Source organism: Oncorhynchus nerka, linkage group LG3 (genome assembly GCF_034236695.1).
Source record: "Oncorhynchus nerka isolate Pitt River linkage group LG3, Oner_Uvic_2.0, whole genome shotgun sequence".
Lineage (NCBI taxonomy): Eukaryota > Metazoa > Chordata > Actinopteri > Salmoniformes > Salmonidae > Oncorhynchus > Oncorhynchus nerka.
In genome coordinates, this window is record NC_088398.1 from 3469165 (window position 1) to 3485166 (window position 16002).

At 39.9% G+C, this 16002-nt stretch overlaps 1 protein-coding gene across 3 annotated transcripts in view; it reads left to right on the forward strand.

Moving 5' to 3' along the window:
* The window catches only part of LOC115122986 (pyruvate kinase PKM-like), a 46718-nt gene that overhangs the window by 16267 nt on the left and 14449 nt on the right, over window positions 1–16002 (forward strand). Inside the window, exons 2-3 of one of the 3 annotated variants that reach the window (XM_065007138.1) lie at window positions 5727–5938; window positions 6645–6809. In XM_065007138.1, the coding sequence (XP_064863210.1) occupies window positions 5727–5938; window positions 6645–6809 (377 nt within the window). Of the gene's footprint in view, window positions 1–1602; window positions 1627–5726; window positions 5939–6644; window positions 6810–16002 lie in introns of those variants that run through there. The other 2 variants (XM_065007139.1, XM_065007141.1) reach the window with 2 other exon arrangements.

The following is a 16002-nucleotide window of genomic DNA, read 5'->3' on the forward strand; positions in this document are numbered from 1 at the left end:
CCTGACCTTAACCCTGACCTTAACTCCAACCTAACCCTGACCGTAACTCCAACCTAACCCTGGCCGTAACTCCAACCTAACCCTGACCTTAACTCCAACCTAACCCTGACCGTAACTCCAACCTAACCCTGACCGTAACTCCAACCTAACCCTGACCGTAACTCCAACCTAACCCTGACCGTAACTCCAACCTAACCCTGACCCTAACCCTGACCGTAACTCCAACCTAATCCTGACCCTAACCCTGACCGTAACTTCAACCTAACCCTGACCTTAACCCTGACCTTAACCCTGACCGTAACTCCAATTTAACCCTGACCTTAACCCTGACCTTAACCCTGACCTTAACCCTGACCTTAACTCCAACCTAACCCTGACCGTAACTCCAACCTAACCCTGACCTTAACCCTGACCGTAACTCCAACCTAACCCTGACCTTAACCCTGACCGTAACTCCAACCTAACCCTGACCTTAACCCTTACCTTAACCCTGACCTTAAGCCTGACCTTAACTCCAATTTAACCCTGACCGTAACTCCAACCTAACCCTGACCGTAACTCCAACTTTAACCCTGACCTTAACCCTGACCTTAACCCTGACCGTAACTCCAACCTAACCCTGACCTTAACCCTGACCTTAACCCTGACCGTAACTCCAACCTAACCCTGACCTTAACCCTGACCGTAACTCCATCCTAACCCTGACCTTAACCCTGACCGTAACTCCAACCTAACCCTGACCTTAACCCTGACCCTAACCCTGACCGTAACTCCAACCTAACCCTGACCTTAACCCTGACCGTAACTCCAACCTAACCCTGACCTTAACCCTGACCGTAACTCCAATTTAACCCTGACCGTAACCCCAACCTAATCCTGACCTTAACCCTGACCATAACCCTGACCGTAACTCCAACCTAACCCTGACCTTTAACCCTGACCGTAACCCCAACCTAACCCTGACCGTAATTCCAACCTAACCCTGACTTTAACCTTAACCATCACCATATAACCCTGACCCTGACCTTAACCCTGACCATAACCCCAACCTAACCCTGACCGTAACTCCAACCTAACCCTGACTTTAACCTTAACCATCACCATAGCCCCCTAACCCTGACCCTGACCTTAACCCTGACCGTAATCCCAACCTAACCCTGACCTTAACCATCATCGTAACCCCCTAACGCTGACCGTAACCCCGACCTTAACCCTGACCGTAACCCCAACCTAACCCTGACCTTAACCCTGACCGTAACCCCAACCTAACCCTGACCTTAACCCTGACCATAACCCTGGATGAAGAAAAACAAATCCATGTGATCAATAGTGAAAAAGTCACTACGGCTATCACATGATCATCCAGGCTAACTTCTGTGTCAAAGGGAGTGGACATTGTGAATGGTTACAGTAGATTGCGCTGAGGGGTGTAGAGAGGAGGGGGAGAGGGAGGAAATTAGTGAAAGTTCAGAGATTGAGCACTGACTGAGAAAAGACAGATAGACAGACAGACAGGCAGGCAGGCAGACAGACAGACAGACAGACAGACAGACAGGACTGGACAGACATATAGAGGTGATAGGATAGTACAGTTGGAGTCTGAAAAGCTTTGGGTCAAGATGGGAGGTAAGTCTGTAGAGCTGCTAGGTTAACCTTTAAACTTTAAACTACATTAATGCAATAGAATATTGAAGTGTTACCTGGCTAAAAGATTAAAGCTTAAATAGGTTCACCCACACTAGCCACTTTCTGATGCTATAGTGACCACATTGGAGTTGATGTCTTTCAGACATTCTACCTTGACTCAAGATCAGGTGGAACAGAATCTTCTACAGTGGTTGTACATCTATTCTCTTTTTAGTCGCTGCCTGATGAAAACCTTCAACTTAGTCGATTTGTTATTGTTTTGCCCTTTATTGAAAGTGGTAACACCCCTCAGTGTACTCTGAACATATGTGACATTTTTATTTCAATTAGCTTCTGTCATTTCACAACTGCATGTTTGTTAATTGTAAAAATAGCTTCTTTTTTTTCTGAAAAGTTGATATTTTGGAGATCAGACAGCGACGTTTTATTCCAAGGTCATATGACTCATAGAAGTCACTGATGCAAAGCAACTTTTCTACAGTCCTCAGCAGAATGTTTCTAGTCTGCTTATCATCATTCAGGAAGCATCAAGCGTAATATCGTAAAAATGTTATTGTATGAATTTTGGTTGTGTTATAATAGTTATTGTTGGTTGTTTGGTGGTTAAATGTTGAGGGCTGTATACCAGAATTAGGCAGTTAGATTTGCATTGCCAGGAGTTGACCCAGAGCACAGTGGTGGTTGGTCAGGATAACCTAAGGTTCATTGACTGTCCAGGAACATGTGCGTGTGTATGTCCACACACACACACACATACATACATACATACACACACATAGAACACTTTCAGCTAGTGTCAGTATGTCCTGTCCACACACCCAACCATATCTCTCCGTCTCTCCTCTATGGAAAGCATGCACTGATCTGTACATTGCAACACAGTGTTGGGACCTAATCTCAGCCTTACAGTCAACCAGAACAGGTGTCGGTTTTGGTCAGTAACAAGTTTCAGTCCGTTTCTGTGTGTGTGAATTATTGATGGGGCTAAAAATCGATACAGTTACATATTGCAATATTAGTGGTGGAAGATATTATATCGATATTTGACTCCAACTATTTTTTTAGCTACTGTAGGCAGCGTTATCTAGCACTAGTTGACAGTACCAGCGTCAAAACTCAGGTTTTCATCCTATCGCTTGTTCTCCATTTTCTTTTTAAATAGAGAGCCAACATGTTTTCAGCATGACTGATCAAAATTCATTTTCTGATGCTCTCTCTTGTCCCTCTGCAGCAGACATAGTGAGCAATATGTCTGGAACCTCAAATCACAATAAAACTGCAGTCTCTAATCGCAATACATGTAGAATCGTGAGAATCACAATACATATCGTATCGGCACCTAAGTATTGTAATTATATCATTTCGTGAGGTGTGTGTGTGTGCGATGTGTCAGAGGTAGAGCTCTGTGGAACACATAATAATGTGTGCAGCAGGGCATCGGAATTGGGTCACAGAAAGGAGACAGAGGGAGAGAGAGATGGAGAGCGTGATAGAGGGGATGGAGAGAGAGAGAGAACTGTGGCTAGACATCCCACAGGACACATACACACAGACTGACAAGCACATGACAGACCTCAACAAGCTAAGAGGTCTCTCTCTCACTCCCCCTCTCTGTCTCTCTGTCTCTCTCTCTCAGGGCTAGACCACCTCCCAGGACCAGCATGTTTGTCAGCTCCTTCTTTTCCTCATTCTCCTTTTCCTTCCCACCGTTTAGGGGGCACCTTGAGTATTGAGCTACTCTCCTTCCCTCCCTATCCTCCCTCTATATCCATCCCTCTATCTCCTCCCTCTATCTCCTTCCCTCTATATCCATCCCTCCTCCTCTCTCCTCTTTTCACATCCTCACATGTTGTCAGTACTGTTGTAAGTGTTGACCTTGTCCATCAACATCTGTCCTTCCTTTCCTCCTCGTTCTCCTCCTCGTTCTCCTCCTCCTCCTCCTCTCTGCCTGTCTTGTGTGTTGACAGCAGCAGTACAGACTGACTGAGTGTTAAATGTATTTTTTATATTTTTTTGTGTCCAACTTTTTATTATTATTATTTTTTCCCTGTGAGGCATTCAGATCACAGACAACACACCTACTCATTCAAATATTTTTCTTCATTAGTACTATTTTCTACATTTTAGAATAATAGTGAAGACATGAAAGCTATGAAATAACACATAATGGAATCATGTAGTAACCAAAAAAGTGTTAACCTGTTGCGACGAGCAATCCCGTATCCGGGAGCGTAATTATAGCCTCAAGATCATTACCATAACGCAACGTTAACTATTCATGAAAATCAAAAATGAAATGAAATAAATATATTGGCTCACAAGCTTAGCCTTTTGTTAACAACACTGTCATCTCAGATTTTCAAAAAATGCTTTTCAACCATAGCTACACAAGCATTTGTGTAAGAGTATTGATAGCCTAGCATAGCATTAAGCCTAGCATTCAGCAGGCAACATTTTCACAAAAACAAGAAAAGCATTCAAATAAAATCATTTGCCTTTGAAGAACTTCGGATGTTTTCAATGAGGAGACTCTCAGTTAGATAGCAAATGTTCAGTTTTTCCAAAAAGATTATTTGTGTAGGACAAATCGCTCCGTTTTGTTCATCACGATTGGGTAAGAAAAAAACTGAAAATTCAGTCATTACAACGCAAACTTTTTTCCAAATTAACTCCATAATATCGACAGAAACATGGCAAACATTGTTTAGAATCAATCCTCAAGGTGTTTTTCACATATCTATTCGATGATAAGTCACTCGTGGCAGTTTGGTTTCTCCTCTGTTTAAAATGGAAAAATGCTCGCACCTGGAGATTCCGCAATAGTTTCGACGGAGGACACCGAGCGGACACCTGGTAAATGTAGTCTCTTATGGTCAATTTTCCAATGATATGCCTACAAATACGTCACAATGCTGCAAACACTTTGGGGAAACGACAAAGTGTAGGCTCATTCCTTGTGCATTCACAGCCATATAAGGAGACATTGGAACACAGCGCCTCAAAAATCTGGCTCACTTCCTGTATGAAATTTCATCTTGGTTTCACCTGTAGCATTAGTTCTGTGGCACTCACAGACAATATCTTTGCAGTTTTGGAAACGTCAGAGTGTTTTCTTTCAAAAGCTGTTAATTATATGCATAGTTGAGCATCTTTTCGTGACAAAATATCTTGTTTAAAACGGGAACGTTTTTCATCCAAAAATGAAATACTGCCCCCAGAGGTTCAAGAGGTTAAACAAATCCAAATGTATTTTATATTTGATATTCTTTAAAGTAGCCACCCTTTGCCTTGATGACAGCTTTGCCCACTATTGCCATTCTCTCAACCAGCTTCATGAGGTAGTCACCTGGAATGCATTTCAATTAACAGGTGTGCCTTGTTAAAAGTTCATTTGCGGAATTTCTTTCCTTCTTAATGCTTTTGAGCCAATCCGTTGTGTTGTAGGGGTGGTATACAGAAGATTTGGTGAAAAAACAAGTCCATATTATGAAAACTAACAGCTCATATAAGCAAAGAGAAACGACAGTCCATCATTACTTTAAGACATGAAGGTCAGTTAGTATGGAAAATGTCAAGAACTTTGAACATTTCTTCAAGTGCAGTCGCAAAAACCATCAAGCGCTGTGATGAAACTGGCTCTCATGAGGACCGCCACAGGAAAGGGAAGACCCAGAGTGACCTCTGCTGCACAGAATAAGTGAATTAGAGTTTCCAGACTCAGAAATTTCAACCCAAATAAATGCTTCACAGTGTTCAAGTAACAGACACATCAACTGTTCAGAGGAGACTTGCTTGGGCCAAGAAACACGAGCAATCAACAATAGACTGGTGGAATTCTGTCCTTCGGTCTGATGAGTCCAAATTTGAGATTTTTGATTCCAACCGCCGTGTCTTTGTGAGACGCAGGCTAGGTAAACGGATGATCTCCTCATGTGTGGTTACCCCCATGATAAAGCACTGTTGTGATTTATTTTATAATTCAAGGCAAACTTAACCAGCATGGCTACCACAGCATTCTGCAGCGATACACCATCCCATCTGGTTTGCACTTAGTGGGACTATCATTTGTTTTTCAACAGGACAATGACCCAACACACCTCCAGGCTGTGTAAGGGATATTTTACCAAGAAGGAGAGCAATGAAGTGCTGCATCAGATGACCTGGCCTCCACAATCACCCGACCTCAACCCTATTGAGATGGTTTGGGATGAGTTGGACCGCAGAGTGAAGGAAAAGCAGTCAACAAGTGCTCAGCATATGTGGGAACTCCTTCAAGAGAAAAGCATTCCAGGTGAATCTGGTTGAGAGAATGCCAAGAGTGTGCAAAGCTGTCATCAAAGCAAAGGGTGGCTACTTTGAAGAATCTAAAATCAAAAAAAATATTTTGATTTGTTTAACACTTTCTTGGTTGCTACATGATTCCATATGTGTTATTTCATAGTGTTAATGTCTTCACTAGTATTTTACAATGTAGAAAATTGTACTAATAAAGAATGATTTGTTTGTAAAGACACCAGCACCCAGACAGACTGTGCATCTGATGTGTGTGTTCATTTAAAACAGACTCCAAATTAGAACCATTTGTCAGATTGCTTCTTGTCTCCAGAATGTCACTGTATATGATTTCCATGTCAGGTTGTAAATGTCATGTAGTGGCCAGTCACAGCATCTGTCCTGTATGGCAGTATGTTGCATGTCACGTGACGTTAGCCCCCTCCCCACACACACTCACACCCTCTCTTGAATGTCACTGTTCAGAATGCTGCATGTTAACCTTCTCCAACCTTAGTTCTGTCAGTCTGAGGCCATCTCAAAAAGCTAAGAGGTCTCTCTCTCCCCGTGTCTCTCTCACCCCCTCTCTCAATTCAAAAGGTTTACATTACCAAAGTAAGTCGAATAGACAAAAAAACAAAAACGGAAATAAACCTTCAGAAATTAACAGTAAACATTACGCTCACATAAGTTTTAAAAAACATAGACATTTCTCTCTCTCTTAGCTCGAATCAGGCGTTACTCTGACGTCATGCCCCTCCCAGACTCCTTCATCCAGAAGCAGCAGCTGGACGCCAGCATGGCCGACACCTTCCTGGAGCACCTGTGTCTGCTGGACATCGACCAGGAGCCAATTACAGCCCGCAACACAAGCATCATCTGCACCATCGGTGAGTTAAATAACTAATCATCTGCACCACGTGTCAGAAAGCATTCCACGGAGGCCTGAGTGTCTGCGAGCTTTCGCTCTACCCTTGTACTTGATGGATGAATTAAGGTCACTAATTAGTAAGGAACTTCCCTCACCCGGATGTCTAGGTCTTAATTGAAAGGAAAAAACAAAAAAACAAAAACCTGCAGACACTCAGCCCTCCGTGGAATGAGTTTGACACCCCTGATCTACGCCATCGGTGAGTTAAATAACCAATCATCTGCACCATCAGTGAGTTAAATAACCAATCAGCTGCACCATTGGTGAGTTAAATAACCAATCAGCTACACCATTGGTGAGTTAAATAACCACATCTGCACCATCAGTGAGTTAAATAACCAATCATCTGCACCATCAGTGAGTTAAATAACCAATCAGCTGCGCCATCAGTGAGTTAAATAACCACATCTGCACCATCAGTGAGTTAAATAACCAATCAGCTACACCATTGGTGAGTTAAATAACCACATCTGCACCATCAGTGAGTTAAATAACCATGTGACATTCTGGGATATATGGGACGGTAGCATCCCACCTCACCAACAGCCAGTGAAAGTGCAGGGCGCCAAATTAAAAATACAAAAAAATCTCATAATTAAAATTCCTCAAGCATGCAAGTATTTTACACAATTTTAAAGATACAATTCTCGTTAATCGAGCCACAGTGTCTGATTTAAAAAATGCTTTACAGCGAAAGCACCACAAACGAATATGTTAGGTCACGACCAACTCACAGAAAAACACAGCCATTTTTCCAGCCAAAGAGAGGAGTCACGAAAAGCACAAATAGAGATAAAATTAATCACTAACCTTTGATGATCTTCATCAGATGACACTCACAGGACTTCATGTTACACAATACATCTATGTTTTGTTCGATAAAGTGCATATTTATATAAAAAAATCAAATTTTACATTGGCGCGTTACGTTCAGTAGTTCTAAAACATGAGGTGATTGTGCAGAGAACAACATCTATTTACAGAAATACTCATTATAAATGTTAATGAAAATACAAGTGTTATACAGGGAATTAGAGATATACTTCTCCTTAATGCAACCGCTGTGTCAGATTTCAAAAAAACTTTACGGAAAAAGCAAACCATGCAATAATCTGAGTACAGTGTTCAGACAACAAAGCAGCCCAAAAAATATACGCCATATTGGGTAGTCAACATTAGTCATAAATAGCATTATAAATATTCACTTACCTTTAATCTTCATCAGAATGCACTCCCAGGAATCGCAGTTCCACAATAAATGTTTGTTTTGTTCGATAATGTTTGTTTTGTTCGATAACCAATCAGCTGCACCATCAGTGAGTTAAATAACCACATCTGCACCATCAGTGAGTTAAATAACTACATCTGCACCATCAGTGAGTTAAATAACCACATCTGCACCATCAGTGAGTTAAATAACTACATCTGCACCATCAGTGAGTTAAATAACCACATCTGCACCATCAGTGAGTTAAATAACCACATCTGCACCATCAGTGAGTTAAATAACCACATCTGCACCATCAGTGAGTTAAATAACAAGATCTGCACCATCAGTGAGTTAAATAACCAATCAGCTGCACCATCAGTAAGTTAAATAACCAATCAGCTGCACCATCAGTAAGTTAAATAACCAATCAGCTGTACCATTGGTGAGTTAAATAACCACATCTGCACCATCAGTGAGTTAAATAACTACATCTGCACCATCAGTGAGTTAAATAACCAATCAGCTGCACCATCAGTGAGTTAAATAACCACATCTGCACCATCAGTGAGTTAAATAACCACATCTGCACCATCAGTGAGTTAAATAACTACATCTGCACCATCAGTGAGTTAAATAACCACATCTGCACCATCAGTGAGTTAAATAACCACATCTGCACCATCAGTGAGTTAAATAACTACATCTGCACCATCATTGAGTTAAATAACCAATCAGCTGCACCATCAGTGAGTTAAATTACTACATCTGCACCATCAGTGAGTTAAATAACCAATCAGCTGCACCATCAGTGAGTTAAATAACAACATCTGCACCATCAGTGAGTTAAATAACCACATCTGCACCATCAGTGAGTTAAATAACCAATCAGCTGCACCATCAGTGAGTTAAATAACAACATCTGCACCATCAGTGAGTTAAATAACCACATCTGCACCATCAGTGAGTTAAATAACCAATCAGCTGCACCATCAGTGAGTTAAATAACCACATCTGCACCATCAGTAAGTTAAATAACCAATCAGCTGCACCATCAGTGAGTTAAATAACTACATCTGCACCATCAGTGAGTTAAATAACTACATCTGCACCATCAGTGAGTTAAATAACCACATCTGCACCATCAGTGAGTTAAATAACCACATCTGCACCATCAGTGAGTTAAATAACAACATCTGCACCATCAGTGAGTTAAATAACCACATCTGCACCATCGGTGAGTTAAATAACCAATCAGCTGCACCATCAGTGAGTTAAATAACCACATCTGCACCATCAGTAAGTTAAATAACCAATCAGCTGTACCATTGGTGAGTTAAATAACCAAATCTGCACCATCATTGAGTTAAATAACCAATCAGCTGCACCATTGGTGAGTTAAATAACCACATCTGCACCATCAGTGAGTTAAATAACCAATCAGCTGCACCATCAGTGAGTTAAATAACAACATCTGCACCATCAGTGAGTTAAATAACCACATCTGCACCATCAGTGAGTTAAATAACCAATCAGCTGCACCATCAGTGAGTTAAATAACAACATCTGCACCATCAGTGAGTTAAATAACCACATCTGCACCATCAGTGAGTTAAATAACCACATCTGCACCATCAGTGAGTTAAATAACCAATCAGCTGCACCATCAGTGAGTTAAATAACAACATCTGCACCATCAGTGAGTTAAATAACAACAGCTGCACCATCAGTGAGTTAAATAACCACATCTGCACCATCAGTGAGTTAAATAACCACATCTGCACCATCAGTGAGTTAAATAACCAATCAGCTGCACCATCAGTGAGTTAAATAACAACATCTGCACCATCAGTGAGTTAAATAACCACATCTGCACCATCAGTGAGTTAAATAACCAATCAGCTGCACCATCAGTGAGTTAAATAACAACATCTGCACCATCAGTGAGTTAAATAACCACATCTGCACCATCAGTGAGTTAAATAACCAATCAGCTGCACCATCAGTGAGTTAAATAACCACATCTGCACCATCAGTAAGTTAAATAACCAATCAGCTGCACCATCAGTGAGTTAAATAACAACAGCTGCACCATCAGTGAGTTAAATAACCACATCTGCACCATCAGTGAGTTAAATAACCACATCTGCACCATCAGTGAGTTAAATAACCAATCAGCTGCACCATCAGTGAGTTAAATAACCACATCTGCACCATCAGTGAGTTAAATAACCACATCTGCACCATCAGTGAGTTAAATAACCAATCAGCTGCACCATCAGTGAGTTAAATAACAACATCTGCACCATCAGTGAGTTAAATAACCACATCTGCACCATCAGTGAGTTAAATAACCAATCAGCTGCACCATCAGTGAGTTAAATAACCACATCTGCACCATCAGTAAGTTAAATAACCAATCAGCTGCACCATCAGTGAGTTAAATAACAACATCTGCACCATCAGTGAGTTAAATAACCACATCTGCACCATCAGTGAGTTAAATAACCAATCAGCTGCACCATCAGTGAGTTAAATAACCACATCTGCACCATCAGTAAGTTAAATAACCAATCAGCTGTACCATTGGTGAGTTAAATAACCACATCTGCACCATCAGTGAGTTAAATAACCACATCTGCACCATCAGTGAGTTAAATAACAACAGCTGCACCATCAGTGAGTTAAATAACCACATCTGCACCATCAGTGAGTTAAATAACCACATCTGCACCATCAGTGAGTTAAATAACCACATCTGCACCATCAGTGAGTTAAATAACAACATCTGCACCATCAGTGAGTTAAATAACCACATCTGCACCATCAGTGAGTTAAATAACCAATCAGCTGCACCATCAGTGAGTTAAATAACCACATCTGCACCATCAGTAAGTTAAATAACCAATCAGCTGCACCATCAGTGAGTTAAATAACCACATCTGCACCATCAGTGAGTTAAATAACCACATCTGCACCATCAGTGAGTTAAATAACAACATCTGCACCATCAGTGAGTTAAATAACTACATCTGCACCATCATTGAGTTAAATAACCAATCAGCTGCACCATCAGTAAGTTAAATAACCAATCAGCTGTACCATTGGTGAGTTAAATAACTACATCTGCACCATCATTGAGTTAAATAACAACAGCTGCACCATCAGTGAGTTAAATAACCACATCTGCACCATCAGTGAGTTAAATAACCACATCTGCACCATCAGTGAGTTAAATAACAACATCTATACCATCAGTGAGTTAAATAACTACATCTGCACCATCAGTGAGTTAAATAACTACATCTGCACCATCAGTGAGTTAAATAACTACATCTGCACCATCAGTGAGTTAAATAACTACATCTGCACCATCAGTGAGTTAAATAACAACATCTGCACCATCAGTGAGTTAAATAACTACATCTGCACCATCAGTGAGTTAAATAACCACATCTGCACCATCAGTGAGTTAAATAACCACATCTGCACCATCAGTGAGTTAAATAACCACATCTGCACCATCAGTGAGTTAAATAACCACATCTGCACCATCAGTGAGTTAAATAACCAATCAGCTGCACCATCAGTGAGTTAAATAACAACATCTGCACCATCAGTGAGTTAAATAACCACATCTGCACCATCAGTGAGTTAAATAACCAATCAGCTGCACCATCAGTGAGTTAAATAACAACATCTGCACCATCAGTGAGTTAAATAACCACATCTGCACCATCAGTGAGTTAAATAACAACATCTGCACCATCAGTGAGTTAAATAACCACATCTGCACCATCAGTGAGTTAAATAACCAATCAGCTGCACCATCAGTGAGTTAAATAACCAATCAGCTGCACCATTGGTGAGTTAATTAACCACATCTGCACCATCAGTTAGTTAAATAACCATGTGACATTCTGGGATATATGGGACGGTAGCATCCCACCTCACCAACAGTCAGTGAAAGTGCAGGGCGCCAAATTAAAAATACAAAAAAATCTCATAATTAAAATTCCTCAAGCATGCAAGTATTTTACACAATTTTAAAGATACAATTCTCGTTAATCGAGCCACAGTGTCTGATTTAAAAAATGCTTTACAGCGAAAGCACCACAAACGAATATGTTAGGTCACCACCAACTCACAGAAAAACACAGCCATTTTTCCAGCCAAAGAGAGGAGTCACGAAAAGCACAAATAGAGATAAAATTAATCACGAACCTTTGATGATCTTCATCAGATGACACTCACAGGACTTCATGTTACACAATACATCTATGTTTTGTTCGATAAAGTGCATATTTATATAAAAATCAAATTTTACATTGGCGCACGTTCAGTAGTTCTAAAACATGAGGTGATTGTGCAGAGAACAACATCTATTTACAGAAATACTCATTATAAATGTTAATGAAAATACAAGTGTTATACAGGGAATTAGAGATATACTTCTCCTTAATGCAACCGCTGTGTCAGATTTCAAAAAACTTTACGGAAAAAGCAAACCATGCAATAATCTGAGTACAGTGTTCAGACAACAAAGCAGCCCAAAAATATACAGTATTGGGTAGTCAACATTAGTCATAAATAGCATTATAAATATTCACTTACCTTTAATCTTCATCAGAATGCACTCCCAGGAATCGCAGTTCCACAATAAATGTTTGTTTTGTTCGATAATGTTTGTTTTGTTCGATAACCAATCAGCTGCACCATCAGTGAGTTAAATAACCACATCTGCACCATCAGTGAGTTAAATAACAACATCTGCACCATCAGTGAGTTAAATAACTACATCTGCACCATCATTGAGTTAAATAACCAATCAGCTGCACCATCAGTAAGTTAAATAACCAATCAGCTGTACCATTGGTGAGTTAAATAACTACATCTGCACCATCATTGAGTTAAATAACAACAGCTGCACCATCAGTGAGTTAAATAACCACATCTGCACCATCAGTGAGTTAAATAACCACATCTGCACCATCAGTGAGTTAAATAACAACATCTATACCATCAGTGAGTTAAATAACTACATCTGCACCATCAGTGAGTTAAATAACTACATCTGCACCATCAGTGAGTTAAATAACTACATCTGCACCATCAGTGAGTTAAATAACTACATCTGCACCATCAGTGAGTTAAATAACAACATCTGCACCATCAGTGAGTTAAATAACTACATCTGCACCATCAGTGAGTTAAATAACCACATCTGCACCATCAGTGAGTTAAATAACCACATCTGCACCATCAGTGAGTTAAATAACCACATCTGCACCATCAGTGAGTTAAATAACCACATCTGCACCATCAGTGAGTTAAATAACCAATCAGCTGCACCATCAGTGAGTTAAATAACAACATCTGCACCATCAGTGAGTTAAATAACCACATCTGCACCATCAGTGAGTTAAATAACCAATCAGCTGCACCATCAGTGAGTTAAATAACAACATCTGCACCATCAGTGAGTTAAATAACCACATCTGCACCATCAGTGAGTTAAATAACAACATCTGCACCATCAGTGAGTTAAATAACCACATCTGCACCATCAGTGAGTTAAATAACCAATCAGCTGCACCATCAGTGAGTTAAATAACCAATCAGCTGCACCATTGGTGAGTTAATTAACCACATCTGCACCATCAGTTAGTTAAATAACCATGTGACATTCTGGGATATATGGGACGGTAGCATCCCACCTCACCAACAGTCAGTGAAAGTGCAGGGCGCCAAATTAAAAATACAAAAAAATCTCATAATTAAAATTCCTCAAGCATGCAAGTATTTTACACAATTTTAAAGATACAATTCTCGTTAATCGAGCCACAGTGTCTGATTTAAAAAATGCTTTACAGCGAAAGCACCACAAACGAATATGTTAGGTCACCACCAACTCACAGAAAAACACAGCCATTTTTCCAGCCAAAGAGAGGAGTCACGAAAAGCACAAATAGAGATAAAATTAATCACGAACCTTTGATGATCTTCATCAGATGACACTCACAGGACTTCATGTTACACAATACATCTATGTTTTGTTCGATAAAGTGCATATTTATATAAAAAAATCAAATTTTACATTGGCGCGTTACGTTCAGTAGTTCTAAAACATGAGGTGATTGTGCAGAGAACAACATCTATTTACAGAAATACTCATTATAAATGTTAATGAAAATACAAGTGTTATACAGGGAATTAGAGATATACTTCTCCTTAATGCAACCGCTGTGTCAGATTTCAAAAAAACTTTACGGAAAAAGCAAACCATGCAATAATCTGAGTACAGTGTTCAGACAACAAAGCAGCCCAAAAAATATACGCCATATTGGGTAGTCAACATTAGTCATAAATAGCATTATAAATATTCACTTACCTTTAATCTTCATCAGAATGCACTCCCAGGAATCGCAGTTCCACAATAAATGTTTGTTTTGTTCGATAATGTTTGTTTTGTTCGATAACCAATCAGCTGCACCATCAGTGAGTTAAATAACCACATCTGCACCATCAGTGAGTTAAATAACAACATCTGCACCATCAGTGAGTTAAATAACTACATCTGCACCATCATTGAGTTAAATAACCAATCAGCTGCACCATCAGTGAGTTAAATAACAACAGCTGCACCATCAGTGAGTTAAATAACAACATCTGCACCATCAGTGAGTTAAATAACAACATCTGCACCATCAGTGAGTTAAATAACCACATCTGCACCATCAGTGAGTTAAATAACCACATCTGCACCATCAGTGAGTTAAATAACCACATCTGCACCATCAGTGAGTTAAATAACCAATCAGCTGCACCATCAGTGAGTTAAATAACCACATCTGCACCATCAGTGAGTTAAATAACCACATCTGCACCATCAGTGAGTTAAATAACCAATCAGCTGCACCATCAGTGAGTTAAATAACAACATCTGCACCATCAGTGAGTTAAATAACAACATCTGCACCATCAGTGAGTTAAATAACCACATCTGCACCATCAGTGAGTTAAATAACCAATCAGCTGCACCATCAGTGAGTTAAATAACCACATCTGCACCATCAGTAAGTTAAATAACCAATCAGCTGTACCATTGGTGAGTTAAATAACCAAATCTGCACCATCATTGAGTTAAATAACCAATCAGCTGCACCATTGGTGAGTTAAATAACCACATCTGCACCATCAGTGAGTTAAATAACCAATCAGCTGCACCATCAGTGAGTTAAATAACCACATCTGCACCATCAGTGAGTTAAATAACAACATCTGCACCATCAGTGAGTTAAATAACTACATCTGCACCATCATTGAGTTAAATAACCAATCAGCTGCACCATCAGTAAGTTAAATAACCAATCAGCTGTACCATTGGTGAGTTAAATAACTACATCTGCACCATCATTGAGTTAAATAACCAATCAGCTGCACCATCAGTGAGTTAAATAACCAATCAGCTGCACCATCAGTGAGTTAAATAACCAATCAGCTGCACCATTGGTGAGTTAATTAACCACATCTGCACCATCAGTTAGTTAAATAACCATGTGACATTCTGGGATATATGGGACGGTAGCATCCCACCTCACCAACAGTCAGTGAAAGTGCAGGGCGCCAAATTAAAAATACAAAAAAATCTCATAATTAAAATTCCTCAAGCATGCAAGTATTTTACACAATTTTAAAGATACAATTCTCGTTAATCGAGCCACAGTGTCTGATTTAAAAAATGCTTTACAGCGAAAGCACCACAAACGAATATGTTAGGTCACCACCAACTCACAGAAAAACACAGCCATTTTTCCAGCCAAAGAGAGGAGTCACGAAAAGCACAAATAGAGATAAAATTAATCACGAACCTTTGATGATCTTCATCAGATGACACTCACAGGACTTCATGTTACACAATACATCTATGTTTTGTTCGATAAAG